We start from the raw sequence: 18,030 nt of genomic DNA, 5'->3' as shown, positions 1-18,030 counted from the left end.
GCTAACTTCTTAGAGGCTGGTGAACACCCGCAAGTGATGCTGAGCACATAGGTGCCCTCACCACCAGACAATTTGGTTCATGATCTGCACAATCTTAGATGCAGGCGCATAAATGTTTAAGTACTAACGAGACACAATAGTTAGTGCTAGCTTGCTCATTCATGTAGTTTTTCAATATTAGTATTCATCCCAATCTGGAGCATGAATGGTCGAACTAGTGTTTCCCAAGTGCATCACTATTCTAAGCAGGCAACAAGCTGGTCAGGATTAAAAACACCTGGTAACTGTGTAACTTGTCTTTCGGAGCATTGAAATGCTGTGGACTCACCCTACAAGTATGGGTTCAGCATATTAAGTCAAATAATATATTTTGACTGTGTAGGAATACTATGCAGCAAGCACAAGTGGAACTTGATTTGAAAAAATGCAAAGGATTCTGACTTATTGTAACACTGTTTGACTTGGGAAAACACTGTACTACTCAATAAAGAAACACTCCATAGAGTTAAAGTCACAACCCTTGCACATACACCTAAAATCTAGGTGTAGTTTAGACTAGTTCATGCAAATGAACAAGCTAATTCCAACAGAACTTTACAAGGTTAAATCCTAGCACCACAAGCGCAGATTATCCAAAATAGCTTAATTCGAGATATACTCATAAAAGCAGAAGACAAACATCTTTGATACATACAGGATTTAAACAGTAAGTTAATTGAAATTGACATATTTAAAAGAATTAGATTAAAAAATATACAATCTGAGCAAATGGAAGAAATAGAAATTCATGTCAGCTAGTAACAGTTGGTTAAAACTAATTTTCAATAACAATAAAATCAGATAGACACATTCTAGTTAGTCAATCATACTTCATGGTCAAACTAAATAAATTAGAATTGCTATTCACAAGAGATTACCCCAAATTTGAATTCTGCCTTAACACCCACCCTAAGTATTTGGCTACCGCTATTGAAATAAATAGCAGAGTACTGGTGCGATTAAGCCTTTCTGCTTCAGCACTTCTATTTGTGCCCAGTAATTTGCACATTGGGGTAAGCCAAGCTCGCCTAGGGGTAGCATATACAGGGCAGGCGAAGAGCAGATGGGCAACTGTTTCCTTGTGTCTCCTACAAGCCGGGCAGTTAATACTGCTTGCATCAGTCCACCTGGAGGTCAGTGACTTCAGGGGTAATGATCCTGCCCTAAGCTGAAAATAGAGCTTCCTATCCCTAAGCTTGGGGATAGTATCCCAATAGGATTCAAGCCTGGGAGTACATTTTATCTCTAGAAAAATCCCCGCCATGGTAGATGAATCAGTGCTGCTCCAAACATTATAAGCAGTCTGTTCCCAGTAATTCTCCTTTAAGATATTTTTAGATGGGAAAGAGGCTTCTACAGGGTTTTCCAACAACGTTAGCATACCCAAGGCAACCAGGCTGTCTCTGCTTCAGAGCTTCTATTTGTGCCCAGTAATTTGCAAATTGGGGTAAGTCAAACTCGCCTAGGGGTAGCATATACAGGGCAGGCGAAGAACAGATGGGCCTCTGTTTCCTTGTGTCTCCCACAAGCCGGGCAGTTAATATTGCTGGCATCAGTCCACCTGGAGGTCAGTGACCTCTGTCCATTTTTTAACAGGGTTGAGTTCCAGTTTTGGCAACCCCCATTGGCTATCCTCATCATCAGTAAGATGCCAATCTGGAGTAGCCAGTGGCTCAAAAGTTGAATTTAAATCACCCGTAACGATCACACTGTATCGAGTGAAGCTCGAGGAGGGAATCCAAAGCCGCTATAACTTGAGACTTACCCCCACAGAACACACCTAACATAGACATTATAAAAAGGACCCAGATCCAGTCTTATTGCCTGGATGTCATAACTCTTTGAGGACAATTCTTTGATGGTCAGAGCCAATGCTTGGTGCACCCATATGGTTAGGCCACCCATTGAGCATCTTTTGGCGCCTTTAATTGCAGGTACAAAAAAATTTAAGTAACCCGGGCAAAGGTATGGTTCGGGCAACCAAGTCTCTTGGAAAATACAGACATCAAATTCACAAATGAATGTCAGCCATTACGGTAATAGTGTTTTGGCACCTAGACCTGCTACATTTCATGATAAGTGAGCCCCCCATAAGGTTGTGGCCTATGTGTAGTAAGTTATTTCCTTCACTTAGAAGATTTGTCCTGGGCTGGCTCTTTCGTCCAGGATTAGAGAGATCATTTGATTGTATTACATTTGAAGACCTCCCCTGAATGGAACCACTAGAGATAATAATGTTATCCGCCTGCAAGCTATCGGCACTAGCAGGCAAGCAATTAACCAGACAGATTCCAAACCCTTGCAGATGTTTCATTTCCGGGGTATTGCTGGCATTAACAACGTTACCAGTTTGGTCCTCTACACCATCACTTGACAGAAGTCTTTTGTCGGGAATGTAACCGGCAGTGTCTCTCCACCCAAGATTCCCAACACTAAGACTGGCAAGACTTTGAGCATGTATACCAGGAAGTCAATCAATGCTTTCCAGCCCAGAGCTTCCAGTACTACCCCATGGCCTCTGCCCCGGGAGGGAATGAACCGGAGGACGAGTTGGAGTCTTCCTTAACAATACACGAATGTGCTCGGGGGCTGGTTCTCAACTCAAGAGCAAATAAATTCTCGGCCATTGTCTCTGACCGTAATGTCAATTCAATACAATCATATTGCTCAGAGGAGAAGTGAACCTGCTCGCATAAGTAATGTCATCCCGGATTACAGATCGGCACCCCCTGACATAACGTAGCCAATGGATAGCTTTATTAGTCAGGGAGTCAGCACTCTCATACTTTCTCGCTGCAGCTAACTTAGGATATTAGTCATATAGATTTTATTAACTCTATGTGGACCACTTATTTTCACTCCCTCCCTTCTAATTGGAAGTTTATCTTCATAAGTGGCCGTGGAGGAGGTGCCCCACTTATTGCCAACTAACAAACGCTCCTTCTCAGCTACCTTCGCCTGAATTGTCTTCACTATTTATGGAGCATATTGATTGTTTGTTTTGGGCATTTGGGGGAGACGTGGGTTTTCTGGTCTTAGCCACCTCACTATAGGAGGAGGGGACTTTACACCCCCCACCCACTGTCTTTCCGATAACCAACGGGTTTGCCATGCTACTACCAGTTTTCAAAGGAAAGGGATTGGCGTCATTTATACTAGAGTTTAACAGAGTGCATGCACCACCGTTAGGTACAGGCCCTACCATAGCAGATACATTTAGAATCAGGGTCTTCATAGACTATCTCGTCCCTCAGAAGAGATACTAAATTCATTAGGTCTTAAATATCTTGTGGGTCGTTGCTGCCCTTACCACTAGATTGAGTTTGGGAATCTAGGACATGACTTGGTGGATGATTTAAAATGGCATCCATTACTGATCCATTTGGTTGCGACGTTTGTGGATGGAGCTCTCACTATGCACATTCGCCAAAACAGAAAATCTATTGGTGCAAGGGACTATTGGCACACATGTTAAAAACTGGCTGCCATTAGCTAGCAGGGAGTTGTCAATACCATTGGTTATAATACTCTTTTGTTGGAAGTAGGGTGCCCCTAGTCATAGAATCACTTCAATTTGAGCCTTTCTGCTTTGAGAGAAACATAGCAGGAATAGCGGGGGAGACAATACCCTCAAATTCCAACCCACCTTCATTCTGTTGAGCTGTAGCCCCAGCTGCATGGGTGTTAAATTCAGTGGTTAAAATTACCTCACACTCTTCTACAAGGCTATCAATGCGATCAAGGGCACAATTGGAAGCAGCATGCTTAGTCGCCTTTCTTGCCTTCTTTCCTTTCCAGGGATTAGAAGAATTCCCAGCCTCAGCTCCCCCTCCTCCCTCTTCCATTGACTTGCGCTTACCCATACCAATACGCCCCTCTATTGCTAGAACTATAGGTTTGTTTAAACAATCAGCACTGGTAGTCCACTAGCAGTCCAAGGGGGGTAACAGAGGGTCCTTCAGACTGGCAAAGGTGATGTGAACAAGAGATAAACAGTACCTTGTGAAGTTCTCAGCATAGGTCCACACTTTACTTCAGTATACCATCGAACTAACGAGTTGTAAGAGTTAGGGAAATGGCCTTGGCCTGGCTTTCTGGCGCGGGACGGCTCTGGCGGGCTCACGGTGTCCCGAGCTGCGGGGAGGGCCAGGCCGAATAAAAGGGCCTCTGGAGCCCTCCAGCGACGTCACAAGCCTGAGCCTCGCAGGGCCTCCTTGGCAATGTAGGCAAAAGCCGAGCCGTCGGCTGTTCCGGCGGCATGGCAGGAGTTCACTGGCCCCAGAGGAATGGAAGCAAAGTGGGATGGAGCAAGTACAGGTAAGCGGTAGCCGTTCCTCGCACAGCAGGATCGGTCACTGCTTCAGCACAGATTATATACAGTTTACAATCGGAGGTTTACTCAAGAATGAGTTTAGGGCACCACACATTAGTGTGGATAACAATTTAGGCCCATTGTAACAACAATGAAGATCCATGCTTTCAAAAGAACGCCAAGCTCAGAAAGGCATCATGCCACCATTTCATGCCAGGCAAATTACCACTGGGGCACACATCACAATGACTAACACATGTAGACTTCAGATAATAAAACAAATGAAAGAAACAAATGTGCATTTTAAATTCTCAGTATCAGAAATAAATATGTTTAACACCCCTCTCCCTCCAACCAGCCCAACACCAACATGGAATGACTTATTCCAAAAGAAATTTATAAATAAAATACTTTTGGTTTCCTAGTTATATGGCCAAACAGGCAAGGCAAGTATGTTCCGGTGGAGGGCAATGTTTTCATCTCCATTATGCTTAACTTTTGCAGACAAGTATCCACATTCCAAGTTCGTTTTTATACAAAGGACAACGCAAATTAAACCAGGCGTTTCATGACATGTTGGTATTTTCACACATCTCTGCCAAAACCAGCATGGACATGCAAGATCTGTATACCAATTGGCTTAATTTTAAGGAAATAAGTAGTAACAATGTTAAATGTTACTCACTGATGAACCGTGCAACAGCAAGCCACACTGGTACAGATGCAATCATTCCGACTGCTGCTTAAACAAAACAAGTGATTCTAAGGGCCTTCTATGGGAACAGAGAGTCCCAAACTATTTAACTAAAAGAACCAGTAGCACCAACATCTACAAATGTTAAAGCCATGATCATCAATGGAGTGAAAGAAAAGGATAATCAAGTTACTTGTTTAACAAGTTTTCGCACCAAAAGCACAGAGCCAAACTAAGAAAACAAGTTACTTACCTGTAACTGTGGTTCCCCAGTATTGGTAACTTTCATAGATTCCCATGCTTTTGTATCATTCGCCAGTCGTCTGAATGTAAGTCTCGGTAACAAAATAACATAGCAGTAGGTACAAAAGAGAAAGAAAAAGGGCTAGGCCTCATTCCCTTCTGTAGCATATCCGCCTCTTTTTGTAAAAGAGACCAAACTAAGCATCAGCCAATCAGAAGAGCCTCACCCCATAGAACACTCCTGAAGGAACCTCAGAGCCTCAGATTTTCGTAGCCGTTGTGTAACAGTCACCATATCTGCTGACGGCTGAGCTTTCCTCGGGGAGATGGGTGGGCGCATGGGAATCTATGCAAGTTACCAGTACTGGAGAACCAAAGTTACAGGTAAGTAACTTGTTTTCTTGCCCCAGTATTGGAACTTTCATAGATTCCCATGCTTTTGTATCAGAGTAGCAAGCAGTCAGCCATAAGCATATTTTGTGGTATAAATAAACATAGCAATAGTCATCAGTACATGAAAACTAAAATGTGCAGAATAAAAGGAAGGTGGGATAGACAAGGAAAGCTCACCAATTAGTGGAAGAGGTTTCTCAGGACCGCCTGGCCCACAGCTGTATCCTCCTGTTGCAAGGAATCCAAGCAGTAATGCTTTGTAAAGGTGTGCACACTGCTCCAAGTCGCGGCTCTGCAAATGTCCTTGATGTGCACTCCCGCGAAGAGAGCTGTTGAAGAAGCCACTGATCTTGTGGAATGTGCTCTAACCCTGCTGGTCAGCGGCTTCCCCGCTGTATTATGGCAATGTAGAATAGCACTTGTAATTCACCTTGCAATACCTTGCTTCGAGAGAGGGAGGCCCTTCTGAGGACCACCAAAAGCAATAAATAATTGGGAGGATTTACGGATTGCCTTGGTGCAATCCAAGTATAACTTCAAGCACCTTTGTACATCCAGAGAATGTAGCTACCTCTCCGCTGGTTCAGTAGGGTGAGGAAAGAAAGCTTTAAGAATAACAGGTTCATTCAAGTGGAAGTCCGAGGGCACCTTGGGTATGAACTTTGGATTAGTCCGTAAGATTACTGTATTTCTCTTGAATTGGAGAAACGGCTCCTGGATTGTGAGCGCCTGCAATTCCCCAATGCATCTTGCTGATGTGAGGGCAAGAAGGAGAGCCAACTTCCATGAAAAAAATTTCATGTCTGATCGATGTAATGGTTCAAAGGGGCCCTTCATGAGCTGAGTAAGGACCAAATTCAATTGCCACGTAGGAGGCAGAGGCCTCACCGGGGGATAGACACGAAACAATCCTTTAAGAAACTGTTTTATTATTCTGGAAGACCAAAGAGAAGGTATAGATGCTGAACGTCTATACCTAGAAATCGCTGCCAAATGAACTTTTATGGATAAATGGGCCAGTCAAGACTTAGCCAGGGATAAAAGATGAGGCAGAATTTGATGAGGTTGTGAAGAGAAGGGGTCAACATCCTCTTTCCTGCACCAGATGCAAAATCTTTTCCATTTGAGACGGTAAGTCTTGTTAGTGGATGGGGCTCTAGCCTGGGAGAGAACTTCCTTTATTTATGGGAAGGTTCATAAACTCTCGCTGCTCAGGAGCCATGCTATCAGACAATGGTGTTTTTAATATTGCCGCCGTAGTCGACGGAATAAATGTCGTCAACGAAAGAACACTCGACGACCAGATGAGTCGACGAGACCGTCTACGCTCCTGCTGTCGTAGTCGCCAATGTTGTCGAAGCCCTCGACGATGACAGTCGTCGTCGTCACCACCATCGACGAACCCTTAGTTGTCACTGCCGTCGTCGACATAGTCGTCGACGTTGCTGCAGTCGTCAACATCCTAGTCGACGTTGCTGCCGTCGTCCTCTTAGTCGACGATGCTGTCACCGTCGCCAACTCCTTCGTCGACGTAGATTGTCCCGTCAACAAGCCCGTCGACAGGACCATTTTAGGCGTAGGCTTCAATTCCTTCGTCGACGAAGCCTTTGTCGATGCGCTTTTACCGTCAACGCCTTGGTACTTCTGTCAGACTTTCCTGAAGACTGAGAAGGTTTTCTTGAAGGCTTGATCAGTCTTCACTGAAGAAGGCGTAGATGGTCCCACCCTCTCCTTTTCACCATGGTGAGGAGATTCGACTGGACCTTTGCTCTCAGACTCTCTGGGGGTCTTTTTTGAGGCCATAGAAGGATGCTCCACAGAAGGAGAAGGGAAACCCCTACCCCTTTTGACTGACCTTCTAGAAGATTATGCTGATGATTCCTCACTGTCACTGGAGACTGTCTTTCCTGGACTTCAACTTCGGGAGCCATGTAAGAAGCCTACCCTCACGATCCCGGAGGGTCTTGGTTGAAAAGGTGCAGCAGATCTTGCAGTCCACAGCCTTATGATCAGGATAGAGTCAGTAGATGCAATCTTTATACGTATCCTCAACAAAAAGCCTTTTCTTGACACAGGTGGAACATGGCTTGAAAAGGGCTTTCTTCTCTTCCTTCTCAGACATCCTGGATGGAACAGCTAACAATCCTGAAGAAAAATCCTGAAGAAAAAACTTCTGAAGAGTAGAGATTGAGCAGAGCTCAAGGAGCTCCCTAAGCACAACATGTGGTAGAAAATCTGAGGCTCTGAGGTTCCTTCAGGAGGGTTCTATGGGGTGAGGCTCTTCTGATTGGCTAAAACCTAGTTTGGTCTCTTTTACAAAAAGAGGCGGATATGCTACAAAAGGGAATGAGGCCTAGGCCTGTTTCTTTCTCTTTTGTACCTACTGCTATGTTATTTTGTTACCAAGACTCCCATTCCGACGACGGGGAATAATACAAAAGCATGGGAATCTATGAAAGTTCCAATACTCGGGCAAGGTGGAATAACCTGTGTGCCAATGTGAGGTCCGGAAGAATTTGCTGGGAGTATACAGTATGCAGAATATGGAGGAAGGGTCGGTAAAGAATGTGCAGCTCGACGGAGTCTCTACCAGATAACGCATTACTGGGGTAAATAACTGGTTGATCCGACAGAGACATTTAGCCATGGATTCCTCGCCTTGAAGTAGATACCAAAGTAATCTCTCACCAGAGGTGGGTCTTCAAATTGTCACACTAAAAAGCCCTGGAGAACTGTAGGAAGGAAGGATCCTAACATGGTTATCCCCACATTTTGCCTGGTGTCTGGTTTTTTGTCTCATTTGACTGTTCTTCCACCCTAAATTTGACTTTGTAAGTACTTCTGTACCACCACAATTGGCTACAGGTGTACCATTGTAAGTCCCTAGTATATGGTACTAAGGTACCCAGGGCATTGGTACACCAGGGGTCTCCCACGGGCTGTAGCATGTATTATGCAACCCATGAAAGACCACACTGACTACAGGCCTGCCATTGCAGCCTGTGCAAGCTGGTGCTAACACCACTTACGGCAGGTAGGTTTTCTTATATCTGCGGTTATATCTGAGGTCACTACACATAAAACTAACAAGTCACCCCTAGGGAATGCCTTTCAATCCTGTGCAAAGGTGCCCCTGAATGAGCAGGGACGCCGCCTATAAAACCCAGAGTAGTTTCTTACGACTTTGTAAGTGCAACCAGCCACTTTGATACATATAATGGCCATGCATTATTACACGATGGCTAACTATATAGTGATTGTGCCAAACTTGGGCCTGTTTGGTATCATACATTTTGGAATCATACCCAAACATTTAGCGGTGTTGGAGGTAGATTCCATGCACTGGGGGCTACTCCTGGAAGACCCCAAAACTCCTGGTAACAGCCTTCCAGGGTCTGCCAGCAAGCTAGTGCTATTGCTGACCCCAGACACGATTTTGCCCTCCTGCTGACTCTCCAACACTCTGTCTTCTACTGGGGTTTTCCAGGGTCCACTGGGAGGGGTCCTTCTTCAAAAGTGCAACTTTCCCGTTGACTTCTATTGAGTATGCAGCTGTGTTTCCACTCTGCACACAGCCTTCATGGGTTACCTGGGTACTCACCCTGTGTTCCTGGTCCCAGGAACACATCTCGGAAGAATACGCGGCGACGTTTGCACACAGACCGGTAACGGGCAATCTTTCGAAGCAGTGAGTCGTACCAGACTCATTGGCTGCATATGAGCAGTTTAGAAGCCCCTGAAAGGCTGAAGATTTTTATACTCAAGACCCGTATATATCCTCCTTAAGAAGTGCCGATTTGACTTACATGCTACAATTTACAAGAGACTTTCATCGCATACAAGGGTCGACAGCTTTTATACTGGTACTTGTTCGTCTATGGTCAAGGGCCCAGCTGGGTCGGAATTATCACCAACGGAGCGACCTTCTGGTGTAACACAGCCATACAAAGCCCTGAGGATTCGCAATAGCGATGAAACCATGTCGGCTGGCTGTTGTACTTAATAAAGGACTCCATCGGACCACTCTTCCTCTGGAGATTCCCACATCCCTCTTTAGCTTTGTACACTGTTTATTTGTCTGAATTTTAATAATTCATATTTCTTACTTTTGAGTGCATTGGGAATACCTGTTAATCTTGTTCTTTGGTGGTTTTCTACCAAACATTGAGTGGTTTTAGGGCTCTCCACTCACCCAGGTGCACCACTTTACTTGCTTTACCCTATCAGTGTGTCCACTTTAGGTTGTGCACCCATTGTCCTTCCGGACCAAAAGCCTTGAGGTGCTTTCTTATTCACCTTGGGTGGTTCTTTGTGTCCCCAGCTCTTCTGAGTCTCCTGGTCAAAGTCTCGACTTCGGTTGTAGTTCGCATTCCACTTTTAGTATATGGTTTGGTCTACCCCAGGAGACCACTGTGTACTGTGCAAACTTAACTTATGCAATTGAAGTATTTTTGTCTATTTGTGTTGATATCTCCGAGTAGGAGAGATACCAATGTGTTAGTGTTGTGCAACAAGCTTATTTTTAGAACTACACTGTAGTTCATTTTCGTTTAGCCTACACTACATGATAAAATCTGGTGAAACAAGCTGCTTAATACTCCTTCTGGACTAAGCCTGAAGGCTTAGAGACCTTTCTAATGTTGTCTAAGACCACTAAAACTGGCATAATGTTTGTATGGATTAGTGCAAGGTGCTTCACTTAAATACATGTGCACCATAGCCAGCCTCCTACAAGAACTGAACAGGCAAAATGCCCATCACACCAGACTTAACTGTCCAAGCATGCAGCGTGTGCAGCGATGCCCCCGTAGGTGTTTTAAAACTATTTATTTTAACCACAATATGGTCATGGATTTGCATTTCGTGTAATTTTCTCAAAATGTCATGCAATTACAACAAAGTAAGTTAAACACATTTAGCAAACTGCACAACACTGCAAAGGGCTGTATTGTCTGTGTTAATGATCAAGAACTGTGAATGAACATTTGATTCTGATTCTTGTCCAGTCACCAACAGAAACAAGCACTGGCGTTGCCAATAGGTCTCGCAGTAGGAAAGTTGGAGCCATCACAATTGCAAATAACAATGCCTTTTATTTTTGTTTTCATTTTAAAAACATAAAGGGCTTTGTCATTTACAAAAGCAATAGCTCCAACTTTCCTACTGCGAGACCTATTGTGGGTTGCGTGGATGAGTGGGGTTGCGTGGGTGAGTGGGGTTGCGTGGGTGAGTGGGGTTGCGTGGGTGAGTGGGGTTGCGTGGGTGAGTGGGGTTGCGTGGGTGAGTGGGGTTGCGTGGGTGAGTGGGGTTGCGTGGGTGAGTGGGGTTGCGTGGGTGAGTGGGGTTGCGTGGGTGAGTGGGGTTGCGTGGGTGAGTGTGGTGTTGCGTGGGTGAGTGTGGTGTTGCGTGGGTGAGTGTGGTGTTGCGTGGGTGAGTGTGGTGTTGTGTGGGTGAGTGTGGTGTTGCGTGGGTGATAGTGGGCTTGCGTGGGTGTGAGTGGCATTGCGTGTCTGTAAGTGGTGCTGTGTGGGTGAAAGTGGCACAGAGCCTTTGATGTGGCCTAGCACAGGAGAAATGCTGCTGCTGCTAATTAAATATAAAAAGTGTTTAGGGACTCACGGCTGCCGAGAGTAACAAGGCAGTGCTGGGAGGGGGGCTGCGCACCAACTGAAGTGCTTTGGTTGCACGGCCTGCGGCCGTGTGAAGTGATAAGCCTTTGAAGTACACAGGCATGCTGTGACGGAGGTGTGAGGTCTGGCAGGGAACAGATGGCCTGGCTGTGAAGCAGGGGGCGGGGCAGCGCTGGGGAAGCCAGTGGGAGGGTGATTGATGCCTTTGATGTGGGGAGGGAGGAGAGCCTTTTGCGAGCCTTGTGCAGGAGAAATGCTGCCGATGCGCGTGCATGTTTAATCACGTGATTCACGTGAACTTAAAGAAAACCGCGGCTGAAAGCCCGTGGTTTGAAGAGGATTTTGCCGACATGAATTCTCGCTCCGCTAAAAGCGCTTGCGCGCATTGATAGGTCGCGAAACCTAAAAATAGCTGTGTATGAAGCTCACCTCCTAAATTGATCTGAAGGGATGGTGGTCAACAACTGCTGCAGGTAAGAGTAGAAGATCAATCCAACAGATAACCTGCATTAAAAATGGAAGCCCTGGAACTCGGAGTTTTAGACTAGGAATGTTTGGAAAAAAGACAAGCGCTTAAGAGCACTAAAGAAGCCCACAGCACTACCACACAATGCAAAGCCAAGTGAGTGGACAAAAAGTGAACAGTTGGTGAATTTAATTTAGGAGCCAAAAAGGTCTTAAGAAGGCTGCTTAGATACAACAGTGTTCCGAGATACTCCGTGCAGCAGAAAAACTAAATCAAAGCAATCGAACCTACAAAATTGTACATGCTGGCAAGAGTGAACAAAAGGCTGATTATAAGCAATTAACACGCTCATTTAACAAATCAGAACACTTTTGAGAACATGCAAAAGAAACACAGTGTAAAACATTAAAAATCGTGCTAGCACAACCAAAATAAAACAAAATGTATTGTAACAGGTTAAAGATAAAGCAAAGCAGACAACATACTGAGAACATGCTAAAGAAAATAAGGTGAAAAACATATACCCAAACACAAAGAGGTTCTTCAAACTGTGCTGCAGGAAACAAAAACATAAAAGTGAGCCATGAGGCAGGTTCATGATACTCCAGGGAAACTGTGCAAGCTTGTGACAGGTTGTGGGTATACATGGTTACAGTGGTAGAGGGTTCAGGCTTGTTTCTCTAGCAGGAAGTGAAAGGTTATGACGCTGGCAGGTAGGTGCAGTATTCTCCAACTGTCTTATACTTTGATCTACTGAGCTACTTTATCCGCCTTCAACTGGGTTAGTTCACAGACTAGTACCCGTGTCCGTAATAACCATCGCCTTCTGCAACAAGGTGGAATCTCACACAAGCACAGACACCCATCTCCCCAGCCTCCTTCAATGACATCCATGTTGCTTTAAACCAGCAAAAAAACTATGCAGGCCTGCACGTGAAAACAGGATGAGGACACATTGCATACAACCCTACATTCTCTATCTCAATGGGACAAGTTACGAAATTCGAGATAATGCCTTCATTAAAGACTTTCTTCTCCCCAGCAAAAGTAGTTTAAACTGGTCCACCAGATCACAAACCGCGGAAACTAAAACTACCTAGGTAACCAAAATGCTTGAGAAAATAAATAGTGGTGAAAACGTCCTAACGTACAGAACTTATCAATGGTTAGTGTTCTGCATTTTTCTTTTTAAGTACAACCACATTAAAGAGCAGTTTAAAAAAGCAAGAGAAGGTGCAAAGACCTTCTCCCAACATGTCTTGCGTTGCAATGCTTTGAGAAATGAAAAGTAGAAAAATTGCTTATTGTAAAAACCATTACTTTCCCAGCACTTTAGACATCTGCAGACTGGCATGTAAGTGATTTAACGGTTCCTCTGCTAAATGGGAGAAATACCCTATCTAAACTAGTGTATTCACATATATAACCTCCTGGATAGCCTTCGGTATTACTTGTAAGCACTTGTCAGCTCCCAGAGATTAAACTAACCAAAAAACGCCTTGCCATTACCTGCAACCTTTCAATGATGTTCCTGTAATCCCTCGAAGCTGCAAGGACGGAATCTCGGCGAGCAGCATTGCGCGCAGACATCCTCCAATTCATAGCCGTCTTCTGAACAATGTTGTGAGACTTCAGGAAAAGATTGTTGACCTGACTGTCCAAGTCCACTGGTATGGCAATGGCTCGCCCTTTGGCTGCAAAGATCAGACAAAAGTCAAGACTTCAAATACAAGAACCATAAAAGGAAGGGGTCTGCGTATGTGCCATATAGAAAGGGACATACATTTTGCTGCTACGGACTGATCACTTGATGTGAATTTTTTTTTTGCTGTTTTGTAAACTCTAATAAAATGTTTATAAAAAAAAGAATACAAGAACCATGAGGTAGCTTTATACTCTCTCAATTCTCCTGTCCAGGAAATTCACTTTCACAACTTTGAGAACATTTTTAAATTTAGATTACATTCTGGAGCACACCAACTATTTTCAAGGAAACGTCCAAGGAACAGGATAAACCCAGACATGGAAAAATGACAAAGGCCCATGAGCTTTAGTCACATTTAGAAAAATCCCAGGGAACCCTAATTCTTTTCCTCCATTATTTGACATCAGTTACCCAAGCACATTCCTCCATTGTTTGACATCAGTTCCCCAAGCACACTCCTCCATTGTTTGACATCAGTTCCTCAAGCACATTCCTCCATTGTTTGGCATCAGTTCCCCAAGCACATTCCTCCATTGTTTGACATCAGTTCCCCAAGCACATTCCTCCATTGTTTGACATCAGTTCCCCAAGCACATTCCTCCATTGTTTGACATCAGTTCCCCAAGCACATTCCTTCATTGTTTGACATCAGTTCTCCAAGCACATTCCTCCATTATTTGACATCAGTTCCCCAAGCACATTCCTCCATTGTTTGACATCAGTTCTCCAAGCACATTCCTCCATTATTTGACATCAGTTCCCCAAGCACATTCCTCCATTGTTTGACATCAGTTCCCCAAGCACATTCCTCCATTATTTGACATCAGTTCCCCAAGCACATTCCTTCATTGTTTGACATCAGTTCCCCAAGCACATTCCTTCATTGTTTGACATCAGTTCCCCAAGCACACTCCTCCATTGTTTGACATTAGTTCTCCAAGCACACTCCTCCATTGTTGGACATCAGTTCCCCAAGCATATCGCTCCATTGTTTGACATCAGTTCCCCAAGCACATTCCTTCATTGTTTGACATCAGGTCGCCAAGCACATTCCTCCATTGTTTCGGGAGGACAAATGGAGGAGCAGTCAATCCCTGTATGGATAGAAGTAAAGGAATGCATTTATCAGAAACCCAGCTCTGAAGCAATGGAGCACTGCATATAGCACTGGCAGGAGGGAGAACTGCACGGAATCCAACCATAGAGATCCGGTGGCAGGAAGTTAACTTGTTGGACAAAAGAGCGGTCAAGACTTGAGTACTTCCTCAAACATTCCTTTCTGAATTGTAGGATTTGTGATGTGAGCCTTAAGTGAGGGAGAATGTTGTTCCCAGGATCGTGTAATTCATTCACTCATGCCTACTGACACCTTCAACGCCTTCCGCGTCTTACAATTATTAGACATTTCTGCAAAAGTCTGAAAAATGTGCAGAGATGCACCCCTTAAGTGTTGAGTACTATGCAAGTGCTCAAGTACATTAATGCTCAAACTAAAAAGATGTGCATATACACAATTATTAGGTGAGCTTGAATAGCGCAACAGCTGCCTCAGCAAAGAGGCGTCCCCGGTGTTTGTAGCCATGCCAGAAGAGCGCAGAAACTAGACAGTAGGAAATAGGAAAGTCTTCTGTCTTTCCGTAAAGCTATCTAGCTGGCGGATCTGCACCGGGGGGGGAATTCCATTGTTTGGCAGCAAGGTACCGAAAGAAGAGACCCCCAGCTCTGATGCGCTTCACCCGGGGGACCGTAGCCAGGAATTGCTCGGCCGAGCGCAACTGGAGTGTGGGTACATAGGGGATCAACAGATTAGACAAAATCTCAGGGGAAGACCATTTTAAGATTTTGAAGGTCAGGTAGAGTGCCTTGAATTGAATCCTTTGAGGCAAAGGCAGCCAGTGCAGGCGCCGCAGTGCGCCCGTCGCAGAGGACGTTCAGGGGGGCACGTTCAATAGGACACGGTCAGCTGCATTCTGGACCCGTGAAAGGCGCGTAACTTCCGCCTTGTTGGCTCCTAACGCACAAGTTACTTACCTTCGGAAACGATATATCTGTAAGAAACAGTAGTTCGTATTAGATTCCTTACCTTCGAATTTCCCCAGGCGTCAGAGTGGATCCGGAAACTTTTGCGTAGCAGTAACCTTGCGCGTCAGTAGGAGTCGTCTGCGGCTCCGCGTCCGTCGTCGGCGCCGTGATGACGTCGGAATACTTAGACGCCGCCCTCGCGCGCTGACGTCAGTTCTTATACACAGCTTTCCGCGCCAGAAACGCAGAGCCATGATAAAAACCAACACTGGTGCCATGAAACTAGGGCCCTGAAAGGGGAGGACCTTAACCCTAGATATCGGTTCGATGGGTGGGGCGGTAAGGAATCTAATACTAACTACTGTTTCTTACAGATATATTCTTACCGAAGGTAAGTAACATGAGCATCTGAAAGAAACAGGTTAGTATTAGATTCCTTACCTTAGAAAAGATACCCCAGCAATACCAACACCAGTGGTGGGTCTGCAAACCAATAATCACACCAGAAAGTCCTGGAGGACGGAACGGCCAAAGAAGCCATCCCTCCGGACTTGGCTCTCCAGGCAGTAGTGTCTTGCGAACGTGTGCAGCGAGGCCCACATACCTGCCTGACAGATGTCCTGCAAGGGTACTCCGCGGCCCAGGGCAGTAGTAGCCGCCATGGCCCGAGTGCAATGGGCCCTCAGCCCAACAGGAGGCTCCTACTTAGCCAAAGAGTAGCATGCCTTGATGCACAACACGACCCATCGAGAGATGGTCCGTTTGTGCACCGCCCGTCCCTTCTTAGCGCCCACATAACCAACAAAGAGTTGGTCATCCACCTGGAACTGGCGTGTGCGATCCAGATAGAATGAGAGCACACGTTTTGGGTCCAGACGGTGGAGCCGCTCTTCCTCTTTAGAAGAATACGGAGGCGGAAAGAAGGTGGGCAAAGTGATGGACTGCCCGATGTAGAAGGCTGTGACTACCTTGGGCAGTAAAGAGGGTCTTGTACGCAACACAACCTTGTCCGGATGGACAAAGGAAAGGAGGCTTGGAGGAAAGAGCCTGGAGCTCACTCACTCTCCTGGCAGAGGTGATGGCAACCAGGAAAGCAGTCTTAAGCGTAAGAAGATGGAGGACAGTTATGAAGTGGGTCGAGAGGAGCGCACATCAGATAGGTCAGAACAAGGTTCAAGTCCCACTGGGGCATCACGAAAGGAACAGGGGGAAACATGAGTGATGCACTTCAAGAACCTATTTACAATCGGGGACTTGAACCAAGAAGGCTGATCAGGTAGCCTCAAGACGGCGGAAAGGGCAGAAAGGTAGCCCTTGATAGTGCCCAGAGCAGAGCACTGCCGGGCAAAAGAAAGGAGGAAGAGGAGAACCTCAGAAAAACGGGCAGAGAGTGGATCCACAGCCTTTGCTGTGCACCATGCCACAAATCTGTTACACCTGCAGGCGTATACAGACTTTGTGGAGGGACGCCTGGCTGCCAGAAACGCATTACAACCTTCAGGAGGCAAGTCAAACGGCGCCAACTGTCGCCGCTCAATCTCAAAGCAAGGAGGTGGAGACTGGACGGGTTCGGGTGGAGGACCGTCCCCTGCTGCTGCGACATAAGGTCCTCCTGATGAGGCAGACGAATCGGGGGAATCGACAGACGTACTGAGTAGCTCGGGATACCAGTATCTTCTTGCCCAGTCCGGAGCCACAAGGATGACTTGGGCTCGGTCGTGCCTGATCTTCAGCACTCTGGGCAGAAGTGGTATAGGCGGAAAGGCGTACAACAGACCGCAGCTCCACTCGCGACAAAAAGCATCTCCGAGCAAGTGCCACCTTGGAAATTCCAACGTGCAGAACTGATGACATTACGTGTTCTCTTCTGTGGCGAATAGATCTAACCAAGACTCTCCCCATTGCTGAAAGAGGCCTTGCGCCACGTCCGAGTTCAGACCCCATTCGTGATCCATCATGCACCGACGGCCGAGTTCGTCCGCCCTGGCGTTCAGGGAACCCGCCAGGTGTTGAACAACCAGGGTCACGCCCTGATGTTCCAGCCACTGCCAGAGGCGCAGAGCCTCCTGGCATAGGGTCCACGACCTCACCCCGCCCTGTTTGTTGGAGTACCACATGGCGGTGGTGTTGTCCGTGAACACCTGCACTACAATCCCCCGGACTGGGGAGGAATGCCTTCAGTGCTAGACTAATCGCCCGCAGCTCCAGAAGGTTAATATGGATCTGGGACTCCGCCGGAGACCAGAGGCCTCTGATCCTCGCCTCTCCCATGTGGCCCCCTCAGCCCTGGAAGGACCCGTCAGTCACAACTACGTGCTCCGGTTGGGGTAAGGAGAGGGATCTGTCACTGACCCAATCGCGGTCCGTGAGCCACCACTGCAACTGTCTTGCAGTGCCCTCTGAGATCAAGACATGGTCGGACAAGTTGCCCTGATGCTGGGCCCACTGAAACTTCAGGTCCCACTGCAGAGCCCGCATCCACCACCTGGCGTGATGCACCAGAAGAATGCAGGAGGCCATCAGCCC

At 46.2% G+C, this 18,030-nt stretch overlaps 1 protein-coding gene across 1 annotated transcript in view; it reads right to left on the bottom strand.

The window, feature by feature from the left end:
• Window positions 1-18,030, bottom strand: part of ITPR1 (inositol 1,4,5-trisphosphate receptor type 1) — a 1,666,678-nt gene that overhangs the window by 646,554 nt on the left and 1,002,094 nt on the right. The window contains exon 35 of the mRNA XM_086939209.1: window positions 13,287-13,471. Coding sequence (XP_086795335.1) covers window positions 13,287-13,471 — 185 coding nt within the window. The remainder of the gene's footprint in view (window positions 1-13,286; window positions 13,472-18,030) is intronic.

Source organism: Lissotriton vulgaris, chromosome 9 (assembly GCF_964263255.1).
Source record: "Lissotriton vulgaris chromosome 9, aLisVul1.2, whole genome shotgun sequence".
Taxonomy (NCBI): domain Eukaryota; kingdom Metazoa; phylum Chordata; class Amphibia; order Caudata; family Salamandridae; genus Lissotriton; species Lissotriton vulgaris.
This window is presented reverse-complemented; position numbering and strand designations above follow the sequence as displayed.